Source organism: Anopheles stephensi, chromosome 2 (assembly GCF_013141755.1).
Source record: "Anopheles stephensi strain Indian chromosome 2, UCI_ANSTEP_V1.0, whole genome shotgun sequence".
NCBI lineage: Eukaryota > Metazoa > Arthropoda > Insecta > Diptera > Culicidae > Anopheles > Anopheles stephensi.
The window spans coordinates 80024742-80044665 of record NC_050202.1 but is presented as its reverse complement, the minus strand read 5'-3'; the positions used below and the strand labels follow the sequence as shown (position 1 = coordinate 80044665).

General features: G+C 46.8%; 2 protein-coding genes across 27 annotated transcripts in view; one reads left to right on the top strand and one right to left on the bottom strand.

The window, feature by feature from the left end:
• Nucleotides 1-19924, top strand: part of LOC118505486 (RNA-binding protein Musashi homolog 2) — an 83483-nt gene that overhangs the window by 26703 nt on the left and 36856 nt on the right. For 11 of the 22 annotated variants that reach the window (XM_036041315.1, XM_036041312.1, XM_036041317.1 and 8 more), the window contains one exon: nucleotides 10777-10797. The exons of the other annotated variants lie outside the window; for them this stretch is intronic. In XM_036041315.1, the coding sequence (XP_035897208.1) occupies nucleotides 10777-10797 (21 nt within the window). The remainder of the gene's footprint in view (nucleotides 1-10776; nucleotides 10798-19924) is intronic. 22 annotated transcript variants of the gene reach the window in all.
• Nucleotides 12753-19924, bottom strand: part of LOC118505489 — a 49451-nt gene continuing 42279 nt past the window's right edge. For all 5 annotated transcript variants that reach the window (XM_036041340.1, XM_036041342.1, XM_036041338.1 and 2 more), the window contains exon 6: nucleotides 12753-13280. In XM_036041340.1, coding sequence (XP_035897233.1) covers nucleotides 13188-13280 — 93 coding nt within the window. In that variant the 3' untranslated portion in view covers nucleotides 12753-13187. The remainder of the gene's footprint in view (nucleotides 13281-19924) is intronic.

Below are 19924 nucleotides of genomic sequence, written 5' to 3'. Positions count from 1 at the left end.
TCCGAGGAGTGAGGCACGGGCTTTGGTTTGGGCTGCCTTGCTGCCCGTTGTGGCCCTTTCTCTTTGCAGTTGCTAGCGCCGGCCGCTCGTTAGCCTGCCAAGAAGTGATTTTACACTTTGGAATATATTTTAGCTAGCTTTATGCAACATCAGCGCGTACACCCCCGTCGGACACACGCACACACACACACAGACATTTCCAGTTGGTCTGTGGAGAAGAAAATGAAACGAATTCCATCGGGTTTCTCTTCCCAAACCGTGTTCTTCGGCGTGGCCGTTCGTAGAAGAACCGCTTCGGAGAGCGCATAGCCACTCCACGCCAGGTTATGCGAACTCACCCATCTCGAGAAGGAAGATGATGATGGCGATGATGATGATGATGATGGGTGTGGATGGTATAATTTTCTTTCTCACGTCACAACGGTCCTCACAGGGTCACCCAACCGATGATCTGTATTGCGATTGCCTTCTTACCGAGGTTCGAGGTTCCACTCGAAGCTGGAGGAGCGTACCTTGGGCAATTCGCGCACCACATTTACAGCCTCGATAGGATACAGCGTTAATAGCTGCTACATTGTTTGCAAGTGCCAGAGCTACAGTTTGACCGGCGAATCCCAGCGGAAGAGGCAAAGTTTTCCGTAGCTGTGGTTGAGAAATTTGCATAAAATGTAAATATTCTTCCGATCCACCACCACCGGTAATGAACTCCAAAGAGGGGTTTAGTCGAATTTAAGGGATGTCCCGCCCAACAAAGGGCACAATTGATTGATTTCTGTGTCGCTGATGTTTTTGAAGGCTTTACGGAAGAGATTAATGTTTTGTGTCATGCAGATTGAACTGATTTGCTCGATAGGGGGAGATTACTTTTCGCTGCTTAAACGAAAAAACACGACCGATAGAGTTGTAGAGACTAGGCGCTAGCGCTTTGTTTTGCCGCGAATTCCGGTTTCCTTTTATAGCTGTGGTAGAAGTACAAGGCCCAGGATGGGTGTTTGCTTTGCAGTTCATTAGCAAAGTGTGGCAAATTTTAGCAACTTTACACATTAACAACGGGCACACAATACTAGTGCTGCTGCTGCTGCTGATGATGATGGCGTTGTTGCCCAATGTGTGTCCATGGAAGGTGACAAGCAGAATACGAAGCAGAAAGTCGGAACAGAGCTCCCCGGCGAACCACGGGCACGATCTCATCCTATCGATAATCAAGCCACGATTTATTGTGCACCTAGGTGTACGGCTTCGAAAAAAAAAACGTTGCCCTAGGATGACTTACGCTCGGTAACCGCATTGATAATGAACACACGAACACATCACATCCAATCTCGCGACGTGTGTTTCGCCTCTATCTACGAGTGATCGAATTACCAGCCACTTATTCCCCACTTAGGGGCAAAAAGATGGAACATGGAGATAGGGAGGAAGGTCCAAGTGGGTGAGATGACATTCCAAGGGTGACTTTTTGTTTTTTTTTCCCCTTACCAGATCGGAACTGTCGTCGTAATAGTTCTCCACTGCCAGTTGGAATTAAATATTAAAGTGCAGAGAAGAAAATCATAGTACACCGATTGGAATATTTGTTTCTTATGCATTACGGCCCCTGGCTCGGTAGTTGCTGCTAGAGCTTCACCCACTTCCAGGCGTCCACTTCTGCACGTCTTAATTACATAAAATAGCGTCCGGTTAGTGGCGATGGTGGTTCGGTCGCTTGCTTGGAAAGAAAACGAAACATGCTTGTCACGTCGGCAGTGACTTCGTACCTGCACGTGGAAATCTGTGATTATCCCCGCCTGGTACGCCGTTTCCCGAGCGTTTCCCTGTCGTTGGTGATTGCAATCATATTTTCCTATGTGCTTGCGTACATCCGTCCCACGTTTCGATGTGTACAATTTTGAGCCGTGTGAATGTAGTGTGTAGGTCTTAAACTTATTTAAACTAATTTTTTTCGATAACTCTTTTTAGAACAAATTAAAGAATATCTTTACAGTCAGGAGTATTCTTGTCACTTTTTTTTAAATTATAATTCCTATCAAATATTGATTGTCCTTGACAGAAATATTGGTACACATCGTAATAAATTATAAAAAATCGATCTCACCAACTCGACACCATTACATGGTGGTCGTCGGCACACCGGCAAAAGAAGCCTCCCCTAATTCCTCCCCAAAGTGTGACGAAATGAGCTGTTTTGTCTTCTTTCACATTTTATTCGCGATCGCGCCAAGCCAACCACCATCGGTCGGCATCGGCAGCCTGGCACTGGCAATTATTAATGGCGATTCTATGAACCCACCACCACCACCACCAACGGCAGCTGCAAATGCAAGCACAACAACACAAACAACAACAAAAAACCCCAAGCTACATTTATTGCGCCGAATGGAGAAGAAGCCCCGTTCGGTGAAGCCCGGGTTTCGGTTTGATCGATTGAAAAATAAAATGCTTTGATATTGCTTCACGGTTTTTCGCGGTGCTGTGGCTGGCCACATTGCCTCTTTTGTCTCTCCCTCTCATTTGATGGCGTGCGAACGCGATCAACATTTCTTGCTTCTCCGGGAGCGAATGATCAATTCCGTGTGCCGGACAGCCAGCCGTGGATGTTGAACCCGTGAACCCCGTTCGTTGGTGGGTTCTTCTGAAGCGCTTAAGGCTGCTCGTTGTTTTTCTGTACTTCGTTTCAAGCTTGCTGCTCGCACCCCATCAGACACGGGCATGAGGGATGTCGCGTTCCCGATGCTCGTTTTGCGCGTCTTTGTTGGCGTACGGACGCCCGTAAGTGTTGTTTTGCTGCGTTGCCATGGGAACGAACCGTGGAAGGCGGACGACCATGTGAGAGATGAATTTCGTTTGTTCTTCTCCTTTTGAGCCATCTTTTAGTACAACCGTTCATGATCGTGAGTGTATTGCTGGTTGTTGTTCGTGTACAATTATCCTTGTGCAAAAATAAATAAAACTTTTATTATTTTTTTCTGCCATGTTTTAATTGACGACGGATGTGAGAAGATGAGCAAAGAATAAAAGCAAATGAAAATTTTCATTAAAGATTCACATGTTTATACGATAGCTTTCGTAAAGGCTCAGAAATCCCTTGTTTGGGGGCTGCTCATCTTGACCGTCGTGCCATAAAAAAAAATCAAAATTTATAGCATCTTACTTCACACCAACCGAGGCACGATGAAAGCTTAGAACTGTCATAAATCGCGTTTCGTGACGATTAGAAATGAATTGCGTTAAGCCCGCTGTAGGGGCGCTCCATCGCTAAATTGCTCCTCACAGCTGCGTACGTACGTCACGTTCTTTGTTCCGTATTCCGTGACACTCATAGCGCGCGCGCACGCGGTCCGTTACACACAATGTTGGATTGGATTGATCGCCGCAGCATCACCATCACCCGATTGCCCTTCAACCGGTTCAAGCGTGAAGCGGGTTACTCTCCGCTTGCATCTCCCTTCACCCCACTAGCGGGGTGTGTGCTTGTATGCGTATCAATTAAAAAAAGCCAGCCATAATGTTTAATGTTTGCACCGCCGCCGCCACCGTCGTCGTCGTCGTCGTCGGTGTGTCATTTCTCAATCCGGCACAATGCGAGTGGCAAAAGCACACACACACACACACACACACACACACACACACACACAGGACGCAACTTAATGTTTGACATTTCCAGTGTTTCGTAGTGGCGCGCGAAACACATTTGCGTTCACTTCACCATCGCGATGATCCATTCCGAACCGTTCGGAATGTAAGAGTTAAATTAGACTTTTCAAGACATTTCTATGTGCGATGACACAATCGATCGCTGCGTGCGGAAACAATAGTGTAACAATCGTCGTGGTGTTCGGCTGTTCGAGCCGAGCTTTGTCTGGTGTTAATGAAGCAGCATTAGCAGTAGCTGTAGTACCCTTATTTTCCTAACAAACCCCTAACGCCGAACCAAGGCCGACCCGAATGGCTACGCATGGGATCCATTGAGGTGGTCCCCCTCCCCCCTGCTAAACGCGTCACTAATTCGTAACACACAATGCTGTGTTGATGCTGCTGTCATGCATTTTTTTACTCGAGGGTCGGCCTTTTGGGGCATTCCGATCCCAATAAAAAGGTCATCGGCTAACATTGGAAATTGGAACCAATTTTGGTGTCGTTTTTTCTTTTTGGGTTTCGATACTATTAAACTGTTACTGATTATACAAAAACAGAGTTCGATTTAGGAGCGGAAATGAGGAAATGCAAAACCGAAGGCAATTTTACCATGTGCACCGACACCTTTCACACTAGCCCTCACCGCACGCACCATGATCCCGAGGTGTGTGTAGGCATATAATTAAACTCACAGAGCTAGCTGGTCGTGACGAACGAAAATCGAATCCTCTGTGCGGGAGAAAACTCTTTCGAGGGAAAACGTTCTCGCATTCCGGGGTAGGTGTTTGCCGAATGTGTACCTTTCCACGACCCTTTTCGGGGCTGACTTTTCAAATAGACTTTGGCAAACTCGGAAGAAACATTCGGGCCGCCATTGTAGCTTCTTTTGCAGATTGTTTATCTTTCGGGTACGCCTACCGTGTTACGGTTCGATGAGAGTGTGATCGACGTGACGATGTGCCTCCAATTTCTAGACGAGACCACCGCAGGAAAAGGGATCGGTACTGTGGCATTGGAACAAGTTTGTTAACAGAAGTCAAACATTAAAGTAGACGGTGGGAAGTGTGTGGTGGATGTGCTCTTCTTTCGGAGAAGCATCTTTAAAATCACCTCTCTAACCGGTGTGTGTGTGTGCGTTCGATTTGATACGTAAACTGCAATAGGAGGAATAGGACCAGCTTGCACAAAACACATATTGCCTTTCCAGCCTAATCATAAAGAAGCAGCTGGGCTTTACTCAATCAGGGCTTCCATTTGTTGTATTACCCAGCAGCACGCCAGCTTATTTGTTCACTATTTAGCTCATTCTGCCGGGCAAAACCAATCGGCAAATCCAACCCAACAACAATCAGTGACTTGACTGACTGTTGTTGTTGTGATGTGTGCACCATGAAACCAACCAAATGTGCCGGCTTGTTACTCCGGTAGTAACGTTGCAGATTACCGCTCTGCCAGAAGAAGCGGGCGTTTAGGCGTTCACGCAGAACAAAAATAAACCAATCTATGCAGTACAAATCCGATTTCTTCCCACCCCTTTTTTCCCGGGGTGTAATATTGCACTTTTTGTACTCGAAACGAGCGATGGGGCGACAGGGAAACGGGATGTTTGTTCAACGACGACTACTATGTGCTCGCATGCTTCGATGTGTAGTGTATTCGACTTCCTCCTCGGTGCGTGTTGCTACCGTGCTGTGCTACTTGGATGAAGCGCAGTAAGCAAAGCGTAGATGGAAATCACAGGCACAGGATGCACTTGATTAAAGGTAGCTTGGATTGGATGATGGAGCCTAGTTACATGTCTCTTCCATTACACGCTCCTGTTCGGCTCCGAAGGGTTGTTTCCTTTTCAAAGTAGGACACGGACCGGGGGCGAAAGTTTTGCTTTGGTACCGACAAAAAAAAAAAACGAAAAACATCGGCCCAGACTTTTGCCCACCGAGATTCGACCATCCGTGAGCGCACAATTCTTCCGTGCGCTTCATCGAAAAGCCGTGTGCCTTGTGTGTTGTTTTCCACGTTGGTGGGTTTTTCAGTGTGCATGAATTTTGTTTGCTCGCTGTTGTCTCGGCGCTCTTTCATTTATTTTCCTTCGGGTGGGTCCGCGGGGAAGGACAAGGGGAAATGGTTTGGGATTTGGTCGCGCGCTATTCTCAATTTGGACTCGGCAAACTTTTCATCGGAATGAAAATCTCCCACAAAAGCAGCAGCAGCCGCCGCCGGTTGGTTTGGGGCTTTTGATAAAGTTGCACCATATCCGGCTGGGAGGACGAAAAAGACGGGTGGGACGAAATAAACAATACAAAGAGACCATCAACCCCGGTATCCCTCACCCGCATTCCCTTCACTCCTCTTGACTCAATATCCAATACTTCGTTCAGAATATCCCGTGAATTGCGATTTTTCCGGGTGGCTTTTTTCCGGTCGTTGGCGCGCACTTTTTAAAGGACCGCTGTTGTTGTTGTCTTTTTTTTCCTCACTTGCCACCCATTCTTTGTGGTCGGTGGCCAATTTGGCAGGACTGTGTTGTAGAATTACGCGGTTGTTACACGGTTACGCGAGGAAAGAAAAATGTTATTTTTACTTCGCGCTCCCCGGTTTCCGATTTTCCCTTTTCCAGCCAAAAGCACGCGTTGACGTCAGTGGTGAAAGCATCCCGGGCGGAAACCGAACTCATCGGTCATTGTTGCTGCCGCGTTTTGGGATGGGTGGGTTGGTACCGGAGCGGGGGGGGAAGAAAAATCTCCTTAACTCTTTCTTTACGGCATACGCCCGAGCCGCGCACCCCCGTAACCCAGTGAAATTGTTCTCAGTCACTTAAATTCAAAGCTAACAAGAAGAGCTTTTGCAGCAATTTTTTTCAGAACAAAAAATATAATTTGTTGCTTTAGAAAAAAAGTTCAGAAATCTTGTCCAACATATTTTCCACATTGTAAGCTTTAAAATGACAGCCAGGCAATGCCTCAAGAGCACGAGTTTGTGTGGCGCTGTGCAGGAAACGCTCTTAGCCCATCCGGCATTGAGTGCCGTATGATTGAATGGCACGTTTTGCTGCAAGAAACGACAGACTGCCCGCGGGTCGATATAATTTCCGTTCTACTTTGCCGTTTGCAAAAACCGCATTATCCGAGCACCGGCATATGTTTCGTGTACAGATGCGCTTAACTTCAGCGGGCCCAGCGAGGCAGGTGCGGCAGAACACCAGTTTGGCTTGTGGTGAAATTGAACGTGCGCTTCAAAATACTGTACAAGAACTGCTCGATGGTGGCACCACCACCTGGCAAGAGACCACAGGTGGTTTAATGTAGGCTTTATGTCCAGCTGCCTTACCGTTACGATGGGATGCTATCTCTCCGGGTGGAGTCAGCCAGCTGTGAGGGAGACGGAGAGTGTCGTAGCAAAGTATATTTAATCCAGCTGCCTGGGCTGCTGCTGTTTCTGTCGGGTGAAACCCCTGACACTGTCGAAATACGACCGTGATGAAGGTTCATATTCGTATGTCCCAAGCGAAACGTCACTCGTGCTCTGGCACGACATACAAGGGTACAACAGTTGGGGACGTGTGCCTAGCAGCATTAGGATAAGATTTGTCTCCGTGTGCGCTCCGATGGCTTAAGACACAGGCAATGAGAAGGGATAGCTGTCGTTAGAATCTGGACATCATTTTCTTTGATAGAGACAGCGAGCGTGGTCATCCCCACTGATAGGGGATGTCTTTTTAAGACGTGTAAAGAAATGGAAATAGAATTAGAGATTGACACTTTTGCGCCATTGACACAGGGTGGACATCGATAGAGAGGAGTTGCTTTAGCTAACGATGACATCTGTTATCCAGGATCAACCCCCCGAACAGAGGGATGAACCAAGCTCTTTTCCAATAGCATACGGGAGCTTTCTTTCCCGCTTTAAGGAGTCCGTTCGTTTCGTAGGAAAATGTTCGGAATGAATAAATAAAAAAGATTGATTAGATGCATTCATTTACGAAGCATTGCTAAATAAAAGCTCGCTCGCTCGACAGATCGTTCCAAAGGTTGCTTCGTCGGGGTGGAATGAGCTTTCATGCATTATTTATTGAAATTACCGCCACACACACACACACACATCAGCATTAAGCGCAGCTGCCGTATTTCTTAAGCAATTTGCACGATTTATTATTGATGGAAAGGAGCGATTTTCTTTCTGCTTTCCCGATGTTTGTTTCTTACACTACTTTCACCTCTCTCTCTGCGCGACCATGCTATAAGGACATTAGTAGCGAGATGCTTTGTTGAGGCTTATCCTGCTGCGAATTCTTGTCCGGGCGCGCCACACGAAGCGAAATAAGTGTAGCAAAGCTGCTGCTAATGTAATCATTGGTCGTCTGGAGCTCTGGATGGAATGGAAAGAAAGCTTTCCACGGATCAAATAACCTAAAGGGGGGATGAAAAAAACAGCATCAACATCGGCGGCATGAGGACGAAAGGGAAGCAATGTGGAGAAGCAAACGGCCCGGCCCTATTTATGGTGTCACCTTCACGTGTTGACTTTTTATTGCTACCGCACGCGCCTTTCGGTGTCGCATCTGCCACTGACCGTGCGAGAAAGCATGGGGCTAGCCGGTGTCCGGCAGGTGCGATTCTATTTGTATCTCGGGCGGTGTGTGGCGTAAGGTGGCAAATGCTTGTTGCGCCCGGGCGAAATACGATAATTGAATTCCAATCTGACTGAAGTTTTTCCTTATTATTTTTACAAGGAGAATCGTTTATTTGTATGTGCGTTTGTGATTACTATCACTGCTATCACCATCAGGAAAAAGCTCGTTGTTGTACCGGGTTTTGGTATGGGCTAAAGAAGAAGAAGAAGAAGAAGAAGGACTTGGAGGACCCCCTCCCATTTGCCGGCGCAAATTCTGCGAAGGTGAGCAGCGTGTCCAAACGTTTGCTTACTTGCTCTCGTAAGTGTTGAATGTGTCGAATCACTTTGAACTTGACACGCAGAAAAGGGCCATTGATGCGTAACGACAAAGCTTTACCTTCCCGTTCTACCGGTGTGTCTGTGTGTGTGTGTGTGGTAAAGCTTTCAATTAACGCTTGATCAGTTTCGCACAAAAGGCGCATTTCCAGAAGGAATGATTCCAATGAAACAAGATGGCGCGCCATGGCCGTTGGCTTTCCGTATCATCGCAATATATTGATTAGAGCAGAACCGCAATAGGGGAGGGGGGTGGGGTGGTGGAGGCAGAGACAGAAAAAGGATGAACTTTTCTGTAACAGTTTTTCCTAGCAGTCCGAGGCTGGGCTTTCCTTTGCAGAGATGGGTCGTTTCCGACGCTCAGCTTCTCGGAATAATTCGCCCTAGCAGTTGATCATTAGTGCGGATCAGAATGGAGCGGATCCGTGGCTGTGTCCGGATGTGACAAATGTTGCTTCCTGTCCCGAAGAATGATGATAGCTTTAATCGATAGCCTAAAAAGTGGCTGCTTTGTTTTGTGTGGGGTTCACAAGCGTAGAAGGAACTTCTGTTGTACCGAGCTAGATGGAGGCGCCTGGTCGAGTATGAGCTACTGCTAGCAAAAAGTCTCGTGTATCGTAGGTTAAACAATAAAATAGTATCTTTTCCATAAATATTATAGCAGTATTGCAAGAAAATACATAAATCATGCCGTAAATATTGGCAGTTTCTTCGAACGTTCTCGATATGTTTGCCGGGAGAGATGAGATTGCCTCGTCCATTGCTCCCTTCCCCATTCACGGTGGCAATTAACGCTTAATTAATGTCGTCCATCGGGGTAGGATGAACCAAAAAAAAAAAGAGGAACCAATTTTCACGATGCTTTGGTCTGGGGTGTAGTCGTTGAAATCCGTAGCGAGAAAGACCCCCTTCTAGTAGCACATTCTGCACGTAGAAGGTAAAACGAAGATTAATTGTTAAACCACCTAACTACAGCACCTGGTGCAAAGGGGGGGGGGGAGAAGTAGCCGGTATGAATGTGTTCAGAGTGCGCCATTCCCTTCGGGCGTCGGTAGAAATCGAGGACCATATAAAAGGTTCGCCAAATTGCATGCCTGCTAATGACCATTGCGTGTGTTGATTACGATGGTGAGCCGTTCAAATTGATTCTTATTAGTTTTGCGTGACACGCCCGGCAGGACATTTGCGCCGTCATAAGTGAGGTTGAGTAGAGCGTAAATCAAGCAACTAAATCACTTTTTTTGCTATTTGCTCTCCTTCGGTATGTGATAAGGAAAGGAGTACGTATGGAGAATGAAATTTAATCCTTTCTAGATCTTCTTCTGGGAAGTGTTTGTCCCATCTTTCGTTTTGTGACGAAAAAATTGATTTGTTTTCGTAAAAGGATACTTTATTTTAATCGTGCTGTTTGTAAGCGTTCGTGCGAACTGTGTACAAATATTACAATCTCCCTATCCGTTATTTCTGCACCTTCCGGCTTGCCCATCCCTGTGTTTTGCTCATGCTACCGACCCAATCTCTCTCTCTCTCTCTTTCTCTCGTTGCATAAGCGTGCCTGTTTGTGTAGTTTCACACCAATTTATTTAAACCTCTTTTTTGTTGTTGTTGTTGCTGTTTTCACCTACTAACAAGAAGCATAATTTAACATGGATTAATTAATGAATTGCTCTCGAATCGTTGCTGGTATCGTTGCTCCTTAGCGTAAATGGCATGTGGTCTCTTCACCGTGTCTCCCTCTTCCCGGTGTGTGTGTGTACGTGGGTTTTGGGGGTTTTTATTTTAGCTCTGTGCAGATGGAATCGTGAAGTTATTAGTTTCCTCTTTCGTTTTGTTTTACTCATCCTGTTTTGAGGGCTGGAAAAATCACACACACACACACTTACACTTATTGTAATTACAAACACACGTTCACATACTCACACACTGTATATGTTTACCGTGCCCGGTTTGTTGCGTTCTGGAACACGAACCAATCCATCTTTAGTTGCTACACACTCCCGTATGCATTCAGCGCATAAAACTTCCAAGCCCTCCCCCCCCCCACATCACTTACACTTACACACAACACCGAAACTCACCAGCCAGCCAGCAAAAACACAAAAAACCTTCTCTTTACACGATGGCGTTCCACAAGAAGACAAACTTGTAAAACATTGTCCGTTCTTGTTCCTTCTTCTCTTTCTCTCGTTATAGATTGCACGGAGCCACTTTTGGGTAAGTGAGGAGGAAAGGAAAATGCGAAAAATAGAAAGGAAACAGACAGACACCCAAGAGTAAGAGTCTAAAGCCCCCCCCCCCTTCATCCCCTTCCCTCCCATCCCTCCCCGAACAGCATCCAAACCCTCCGATCCGCGAAACCACTGGAAAGAGACAGAAGATTGAGCTTAGCACGCGCGTAAGGAGAGGAAAGGATATATCGTCACGCAAAAAGAGAAAAACAGGAGCATTCCCCCTTTGCTTTAGTGGGGAGAAGATGATGCTGGAAATGAATCAGAACAAAGTGTACCGTCCCACCCCACCATCAAATCTCCTTCACCACTGCTTCGATGATTCTTGTCCGTTTGCGTTAAAGACTATGGCAGTCCTGGTCGTAGGTTGGAGGCTCTGAATTATGGTGAAAGTAACGGGCAGAGGCGATCGCAACAAAAAGCTGATGAGCAAAGTCGCTCGTTTGCCGCTTCCTCGGACGCGTTAAAACCCTTGAGAACTAGTTTTTTGTTGTTGGTTGGTGTATGCGTGATCCTTTCATCAGCATATCGTTGGCTGATGTGTGGTGATGAAAAGCGCCCTGTCATTGGAGGTGGAAGAGGTGGCAAGAACGCCCATAATTCCCTCTTAACTTTTGTGCTAAAGTCTTCCCTTGTTTGAAGATCAAAGTGGAGTGCGAGAGCTGCATGATGGCCACACTTTTTTTTCTGGCAGATATATTATGTCAGAAGGATTTGCAAAGTTGGTGAAATTATCAGCACAGCAAACAGTTATACATTACGAAGGGGAAAGAAAGCAATTAATACAACTGAATGTACCACCTGCCTTGAGCAGGAAGTTTTCTGTCAAATGATTCATCAATCCCAACCAAGTACAGCAAACAAAAAAAAAAAGGTTTATTAGCATGTCAATCAATGTTTTGAAAGACATTTCATTAACCATATTATTCAAACGCACGACGCCTGACATTTGGCATTTGTAGCGTGAGCAGTGCTTGGCAATCGTTTTTTTTCCCGAGCCCTGCCCCGGGGCACGCCATCCTTCCGATGAAAGATAATACGTTTGGTCTCATTTGGCCATCGCGCTGAGTGACAACGTACTGATGAGATGGCTCACTAAATGTTTATCATTGTGCAGTTTGAGATCATCTTCTGCCACACACGCACATGCCACAGCCATACAGCGGCAGCAGCCAGAATGCTGCTGTTGACTGAATCTGTTGAACTTATCAACCGATGCTGCTCATCTCGTGGGCTCATCGAGGCAGTTAATCGATCGTGGCTGGATTGTGGTGATGGTGGTTCTCTCACATGGCCCCCTGGTGCACATACCGGATGGATTAAATCATACCAGCAGAAGAGAACCTCCAAACTCGTGCTGGTGAGAGGTGGTGCATCATCCTGCGCTTCCGCTACTCTGCGGAAAACGATGTTGACACCACCGACAAGAAGAAACGCCCCGACTCGAAACGTTCCCTGATGATGCTCTTGATGATGATGAGCAGTTGTTCTTAGCCTTCTCCACCACGGCACAATCGAGCGCCTTTGTCGGGAGGGTACAACAACACCAACGGGGTCGTCGGGAGTTTAGCTTTGCGGGAACTTCAATCAAGGGTGCTACAGTGCACTGTTGACTTCTTGAACACACACTGCTAACCTCGCATCGGACTTCCCCGGGCGTCACCTTATCTAATATATATGTATAACTCACCAAGGAATGTGCCAGTGGTGGCGAGCGGCACAGTTTCTGTTGCTGCCAAAGCAGGAAGTGGTGTACTCTCGCATCAATCGATTAATTCATTCAATTTGCAGTGACAGTGTGGCACACAGATGCGCTGTGTGGATGGTCGTGACTGTTCTTTTGCTTCTTACCCTCCCCCCCCTTTTCATTTGATGTCGATCACGATGGTTTCTTTCTCTTCGAGTCGTTGTTTAGCGCGGCGCATCGTCGTGCACACTGTGTACGGTGGTTGAAACATCGATTTATATTTATTGTGGGTAAGGTTTTTTTTCTTCTCTATAGCACGCTGCTCTGATAGTCACTGGCAGATGCGCGAGTGCAGGCACACATGCATATTGGCTGATGCAAAAGCGTTCTAAATGCAAATGCATCTCTGCTGCAACAATTAAGCTTATTCAAGCGATTCTACGTTGTTTTTGCTACACTCAACATCCAATAAAACATCAAAACAGTCCCAACGGGGGGACACGCGGGATCGCCCTGTGAAGGGTAGCGGATCGATTAGTTATATTTGTTCATATGCGTTATGTGCGAGATGTGTCTGTGTTCCGCCGTTCATCCTGTCCCGTGAGATGACAGTGGTCGACTGATGGTAGGGCCGCCCCGTTGGCGATGTGTCAATCCGCGTTACGGTTGTTACTGTTATCGATCTACATCTATTTATCGGCCAATTTTTGGTACTCTTCACGGTAGCTGAGTGCCTCCTTCAGTTCCGGGTTCGGTTCGTACTTTTGGTTGAACACAAAAATCTGCAACGAACGAAACAAAACGACGCAATTAAAATACAATCTAAGGGACAATCAATTTTTCAGGCTCGAAAATGTTAGGCTGGGATATCGATTAGAAGAATTTGATTACAGCGAAACACTAAATAATCAGTGACGCAACGACCACTATTCTTTACAACCTTTTGCGCAACATATTTTCCCACGCGATCCTGCCGCGATTTTGGCAGTGTCATTACATCAGCACAAAATGTCAAACAGAGTGCGACCACTGTACGCCGGTCCTTTGGCAGCGCTTTATGACCACGCAAAGCCATACAAATAATCGTCCAAGGGATGGGATTACGGAGGGCGCAGGAAGCGGACGTTGAGTCACACAAAACCCACCCAGGAAGCCTTTTGGGGATGTGCTGAACTTGACGTTACACGATAGCAATAAAAGTCCTACCAGTCGGTCACGACTGACAACAGAAGAGGCACTAACCTGCCCGCCCAATCCCATCCAGTGATCCAATTGTCAGCGGAAAATCGGCTCAATGATGTGATGCTTCAATACGCAAAACAGTCCCACACACACTGTAGGGGTGGTCGTGGGTGGATGGGTTATTTTTCCGGGTCGCGGTATTAGTGCGTTGGTATCGAAATCGGATTTGTGCGATTCCAGAACACACAGCGTCAGGTGTGGTGAAGGGGGCGGGTTGAGAAAATATGTTGTATAATATTGTGTGTATGTTGGGCCTCGCTTTTTTTTGTTGCTGTCGCTGCAATCAATAACGTGTGACCCTGCGGCCCAAAATTATGATGATCGCAATCCTTGGAAACGAGAGGCAGCTTTGAGGGGGGGGACAGCCATCAAAATACAAAAGTCTCCGGCCCGAGTTGTTGAAAGTACCGGCGCAACTATCTGCAGCATGGGCAAGTTTGTTTATCGGGCTAAAACAAATAAATAAATTTTGATCGCTTGAGTAAGTGATGGTAAGCCACCGAAAACAGCGGGTGGTGGAATGAAACACAAACTATGATGTGTTACCAGTACCGACAACTGACATGACAAAAAAACATTCGCCATCAATACGCTACAGTTTCCTTGTTATTGGGTGAGAAGGTGTATTGCATGATCGATTTTATTTGATCTAGTTCCAAACCGTACGAAGCAGGTCATGCCGATAGTGAAGATAGCTTCATATTAACATACCGAGGAAAAGCTATGGAAATGTTTCATACCAAGCAAAGGATGGAGTGAAGAGTTGAGTAGATACTGCAACAGCAAATAAAAAATCAACAACGGCAAGGACAGAAGAACCACCGACCGACAATGTGACAGGTGGCAATCCTCACAAGCGACGGAAAACGAGCATGCAGATTGCATACTTTCAGGCGAATTTGTAAACGAGGCTACTAAAGCATGCAAATCGCTTGCACGTTAAGATGCCTTAAATCCGGCCCAACCGCATTTTTATGAGCCGTTTAATAGTTTGTTAGTCCCACGTAACAACGGCCGACGCTCAATGCATCACATCTGGGGTTATTTCCTTTCCCCGGTGAACTTTAAATTATGGGCACGTTATCACTTTTTTTCGTTGGATTTTCTGTTAATCCTTTCTTCCCAGGATCAACTGTCCTTTGTAAACTTCGCTGTCCACGCTGTATGTCTGTGTCGCGAATCATCAAAAGCGTTTCCACATGAAAGGGTGTTTAAATTACAAAGGGAGAACAAATAAACCGTCCAGTCACTGTGATCGATAATTCGCGGTTTTTATCATCATAAAAGTGAAGTCCTTTTTATAGCATTTCACGTACAGAAGGCACAATTTGTGGGTGCTGCCGGTTTGTGTGTCGGAAGAGGGGGCAGAGCGCCACGATGAGCGCTGTTTCCTGCTCGCTTTTTTATGAGATTAAAACTTATTAGCCCAGAAACTGCTGATACTCCTCGTGGACCTGGACCTCCTTGTGTGTCCATTGTTGTAGAAAGGAAGTTCTATTCTCCTGTTCTGGGTTCTTCTTTTTTTTTTGTTGTGTTGCCCCCACCTGGGATAGAGCACGTTGCCCGTCGTCGTGACGAAAACTTACAAGTGTGTACCTTCCGAGTACCACTTCTTCACTTGCTAAATGGCGAGGAAACCTCACAAAAATGCGCCCAACAAACGGCGCAGAGGGGGTAGTGTGTTCCATCCAATAACTAGCGTGCTGATTGGGTAACTTAATTCCAGAGGTCGGTGGTAAAGGCATCGGCGAGCTAAGATACCTTTCGGGCAAGTTTCGCTTCCTTTTCGCGCAGTAAGAACCGATGAAGGTTCCGCTTTAAATTGGATTATTATTTCCATACATACATACAAAGAGCGAGCGACTCAGCGGACGAGCGGTAAGGACGTCGATAGTGCGGGGCAATGCAGGAAGCGTGAACCTTATCCATTTGGTTTTACGCCGGATGGATGTGGATGGGGTTGGGCAGGATGTGGGGGTGAGCACACTCTGTATCTCGTCGATCCTTTTGCCGATGTCGTGCAATGGCAGAGAGGAGTCTAACAAACCATAAGCAATCGGGGTCGTCGATGGTTGGTTGATTTTACAGGTGGATGTGAAATGAGTTGACGTTCTTTTATTTTTGCCAGTGGCCTTCGGCTTTAACGCTGTGCGAGCCCAGGTTCTCGTCATTGTCAGCCATGTTCTACCGAACGCCACGTGAGGCGGACGGATGGATGGATGCATGTCGGCCGGGCTGCAGACATGGTAGGAAGGGGATGTAAGCGAAAATTTAATTACCGGTGCATTGGGGGGAGCGATGCCGGAATTGAAAATAGGCACGAACGAGGCACGGTGGATGGCGTGCATGGAATGGAAAGTTTTTCCGAAGTGCACTGTGTGGATGGTAGGATGTTTTTATCCTCGAGCATAAACGCCTACACAGCCGACAGCTCCGCCCTGGCTAACTGTGTGTTCCTGGTACAGGGAGGTCGTTGTTGGCTCGCTTCTTCACCGCACTTTCCGCTCTGTCGGGTTACATTGCCCTTAGCGTCCCATTTCCTGTGGTGGTGTATGTGGGGCTCGTTGCTAGAGTGCAGTTGGCAAGCTTCCATTAGCCGATTATCGTTCGACTATAAGCGGAGGTGGTAAAGACCCCACAAGTTCTAGGCCGTTCTTGTAGTCACACATCGTCACGAGTAAGAACATATTCGTCTGCTGTATGTGTGGCTGATTGCGCGTGTGTGTGTACGTGTGTAAATATGGTAGGCTCTAAAAGGAAGAATGTGTCTTTTCGTAAGGTTTCCCCTGGAGATCTATAAATACATCGTAGCGTCATCCGTACTCTACCGCCGTCACATGTTCTTGAAGTAAACTTTTACATTTTCAACTGAGCGATGACTAGATGACTTGCCTGGACCGGGTAGGCCTCTCTAGCCTCCGCTCGCGTATTTTAGGTCAGCATCACTGAGCCTAGCAGCGTCTTCTCGTGTCGCGAGCAAACGTCAGACTTCTTTAAAGATTAGTACAACGTTGTCACGTCATCTCATCTGCTGGTGGTGCACGATTGAAGTCGACAGCATTAATGTCTGTCAAAAGCGAACCTCACATACCGGAAGGGACGCGCTACATCTGAGGATGGGAAAGCACAACTCTCGCACCCGGCCGACAGGTATTCCGTGGGTCTGATGGGTGGACAAAGCGGTTCACATCATATTCCATATTGTCCGCTACGTTCAGGATGTTGATGTATAAAGTTACCGTTTCCGGTGAGCCAGACTATTCTCGGAAGGCTCGTGGCCGTGCGTGTGTGTGTGTGTGTGTGCGTGCGCATGCGAGAGACATGGCAATATGTATGGATTCTTCCAATTGATTAATCGTATCGGTTTACGCTGATTAATCACTGGAACAGGCTTTGCGATAGACCCCAGGGAACCATATGGGGGGCCCCCCTACGTTGCCTGAGGTACTGTGCTACTAGATTACCACATCCGACAGGCTTCCGACAGTCCAGCCAGCCGATAGCTTGGATTCACCATCCAGTATTAACTGAATGTGGTTTCCGGTTACGCAGAACGTTAAAGCTGTATCCCGGAGCTTTCTAAACGGGAACTCGTCGCTTCTCTTTAATTCGTATAATATTAGATGAGCCTTTCGTTTAAGAAAATCAAACCAAGTCAGTCAAAAATGAAGCTTATATAGCTTCTCTAAGAAAATAGCTTTGACAGCTCGTTTCCTTTAAGCTAGCATGCATAATGGTATGGAGAAAACCATTTTTTTCGCTCTGTTCCTGTTGAAACAATAAGCCAGAGAACGTGACAGTCAACCACAGCAGCAGCGCGCATTGTGGTGCTGCGGTAAAAAAATGAAAAATCTGTTCCCTCCAATCAATTTGATACGCTCCATTACATCCAGAACCGTTTTCGTGCGTGTGTGAAACCTTGTGCGGGATGGTGCAGGGCTGCCGCACATTCGCCACCGCACCGCCAAAACTGTCAAGGACAACACACACACATCATCATAAGCATCCAAGGATTGTTTTTGGGTGCGTTTTATTTCTTCTTACTGCTCATTCCATCCAGCTCCAGAGTTTAGGTGCTTGAATGCTGGGCGATGCTTTTAGTTCATAAGGCAGAAAGGAGCTGCTTCCTATGTCACTCCCGGTGCGTGAGGGAAGGTAAATAGGCGTACTCGGTGAAATATTTCACCATTTGGTGTTTTACGGTTAGGTGCACATTGAAATGAAAAACAAGAACGGTAGCAGTCCGCCTATTTCCTCGACTGCGAAGCGAACGACTGCGTACTGCGACTGGAAGCGAGGCGGCACCGGCCGTCTTTCAAATCAGAAACAACATCATTTGTGGAAAATTGACTGTGAAACGGACTGAGAAAATAACTCCCTAGACGGCAGAGAAATCTTAAAGCCCTGACGCCATCTTGCTGCACTGCTAACGACGGTGCTGTACAATTTTATGTGAGAGTCAATTTTCCAACGATACATTTTTCTACCTCCACGATTCTTGATCTGATCCTTCAAGACGTTCGCATTGCGATAAGCCACTGGAAGAATTCTGTTCCGTCCTTCCCGCCCGACGGAATGGTCCCAATCCGAAGATCGATGACATTGTGGAAAACACGGTAGCACAAATGGAATTTCGCCATGCCACTCTGCACGCTCTACGAGCAACGTGAGCTTTCTTTTCCTTTTTTTTTAGAATGTCATCAACTTCCACAGCACAGTTTCTCTTCTTAATCCCGTGTACTCTGTAGATTTGATTTCGTTGCTTTTTTTTCTAATATTACCTTCATTCAGCCACTTTGCCAAATTGTTCAGATTGAAGTTGGCTGCACAGTGGTATGCAGGATTGTCTCGAGCTTTCGAAGTGGGTAAGGCTCCTCGAGACATTGTTCAGCACAAGGTAGTGGGGCTTAAAGTCTTATACGTTCTGACTGCATCAGCCTGCAGTACTTTCTGCACATGTCGGCACCAGCATTATTTTTCCCGTGTGTGCCCATTTTCGAGGAGAGATACCTATCCCTGCCAAAAGTGTAAGGAGGTTCGATTCGCCCAAGCAACAGCGAATCATTTAAAAAGCGGAGGTTGCCGAAACAGTTTTTTAGGTCGCTTCGACGTGCGAGACGTTTTTCAAGTGCAACCATAAATCAAGTCGCAAAGCCGTGAGAGTGAGTTGGTTGAAGAAGGACGACCGCGACGACGACGTTTGAGGATTTTATTTGATGGCCGGCGGGATTCTACCTTTCCACGACGACCGCCCTTCAATTGCAATTTTTCCACCCCTTTTCCCCCCCGAAGGCGTTCAGGGCGTACGGGTAGAGTTCGACGCGAGTTTAGCTGAGATAAATTTATATACGAAATCATTTCTTCGGTTTTGCCGGTACCGCCGAGAATCGATGGTGTCCGTCCGGAGGTGTGCTCCTAGCCGCCAAAGTTCGACGAACGTTGACGATGACAACGATGATATAACGACCCCGCCATCAGTTTGAGGTTTATCCGTCTGTTTTCTGGCTGCTGGTTGGTTGTGATCATCCTACTGGCGATCCCGGGGTTTTGCGGAGACACACGGAAGGTGGCATGTCTCCTGTCAACTTGGCAGTGATTCAAAAAGCATATACTGGTCTCCCGTCATGACCTCACCGCATCTTCCCGTTGCGGTATGTACGTGTGTCTCGTTCGGGAAAAAAGAGGCAAATATTGTCGAGTAATATCTAAATGGATGTTTCGTTTGTTGGCTTTTGGTTTCACTTCGCCCTCCATGTTGACAGTGCGGGGTCGAACTATATTTTCTGCACGGGGTTGCGCTACGGTCCATCAGCAGTGCGAGCGTTATAGATAGATTCCTGCCCAGGTAACGCTAGGTATCGCTATTTTTGAACTCATACCGAACCGAACCACTGTGCAGCTGAAATCAATTCGAATCGTTCTTTCCTCGATTTAACGCCCTGAACCCGGTACACGGTCGCCCCAAAACCACAAAAAATCACTACACCAAAAGAGTACATTGTTACGAGCGTCTCGTGAGTACGGGACAAAAATTAGTATCCATATTCCAGGGTGGACGATTTTATGATGGTCGTTTTGATGTCCATGTAGGGGGCAGATAGTTTACTACCGTTGGAGCAATGAAATATGGTTTTATGGAACCTTCTTACGGTTTTATGTGGTCTTTCGTTTTTCCACTGAACAG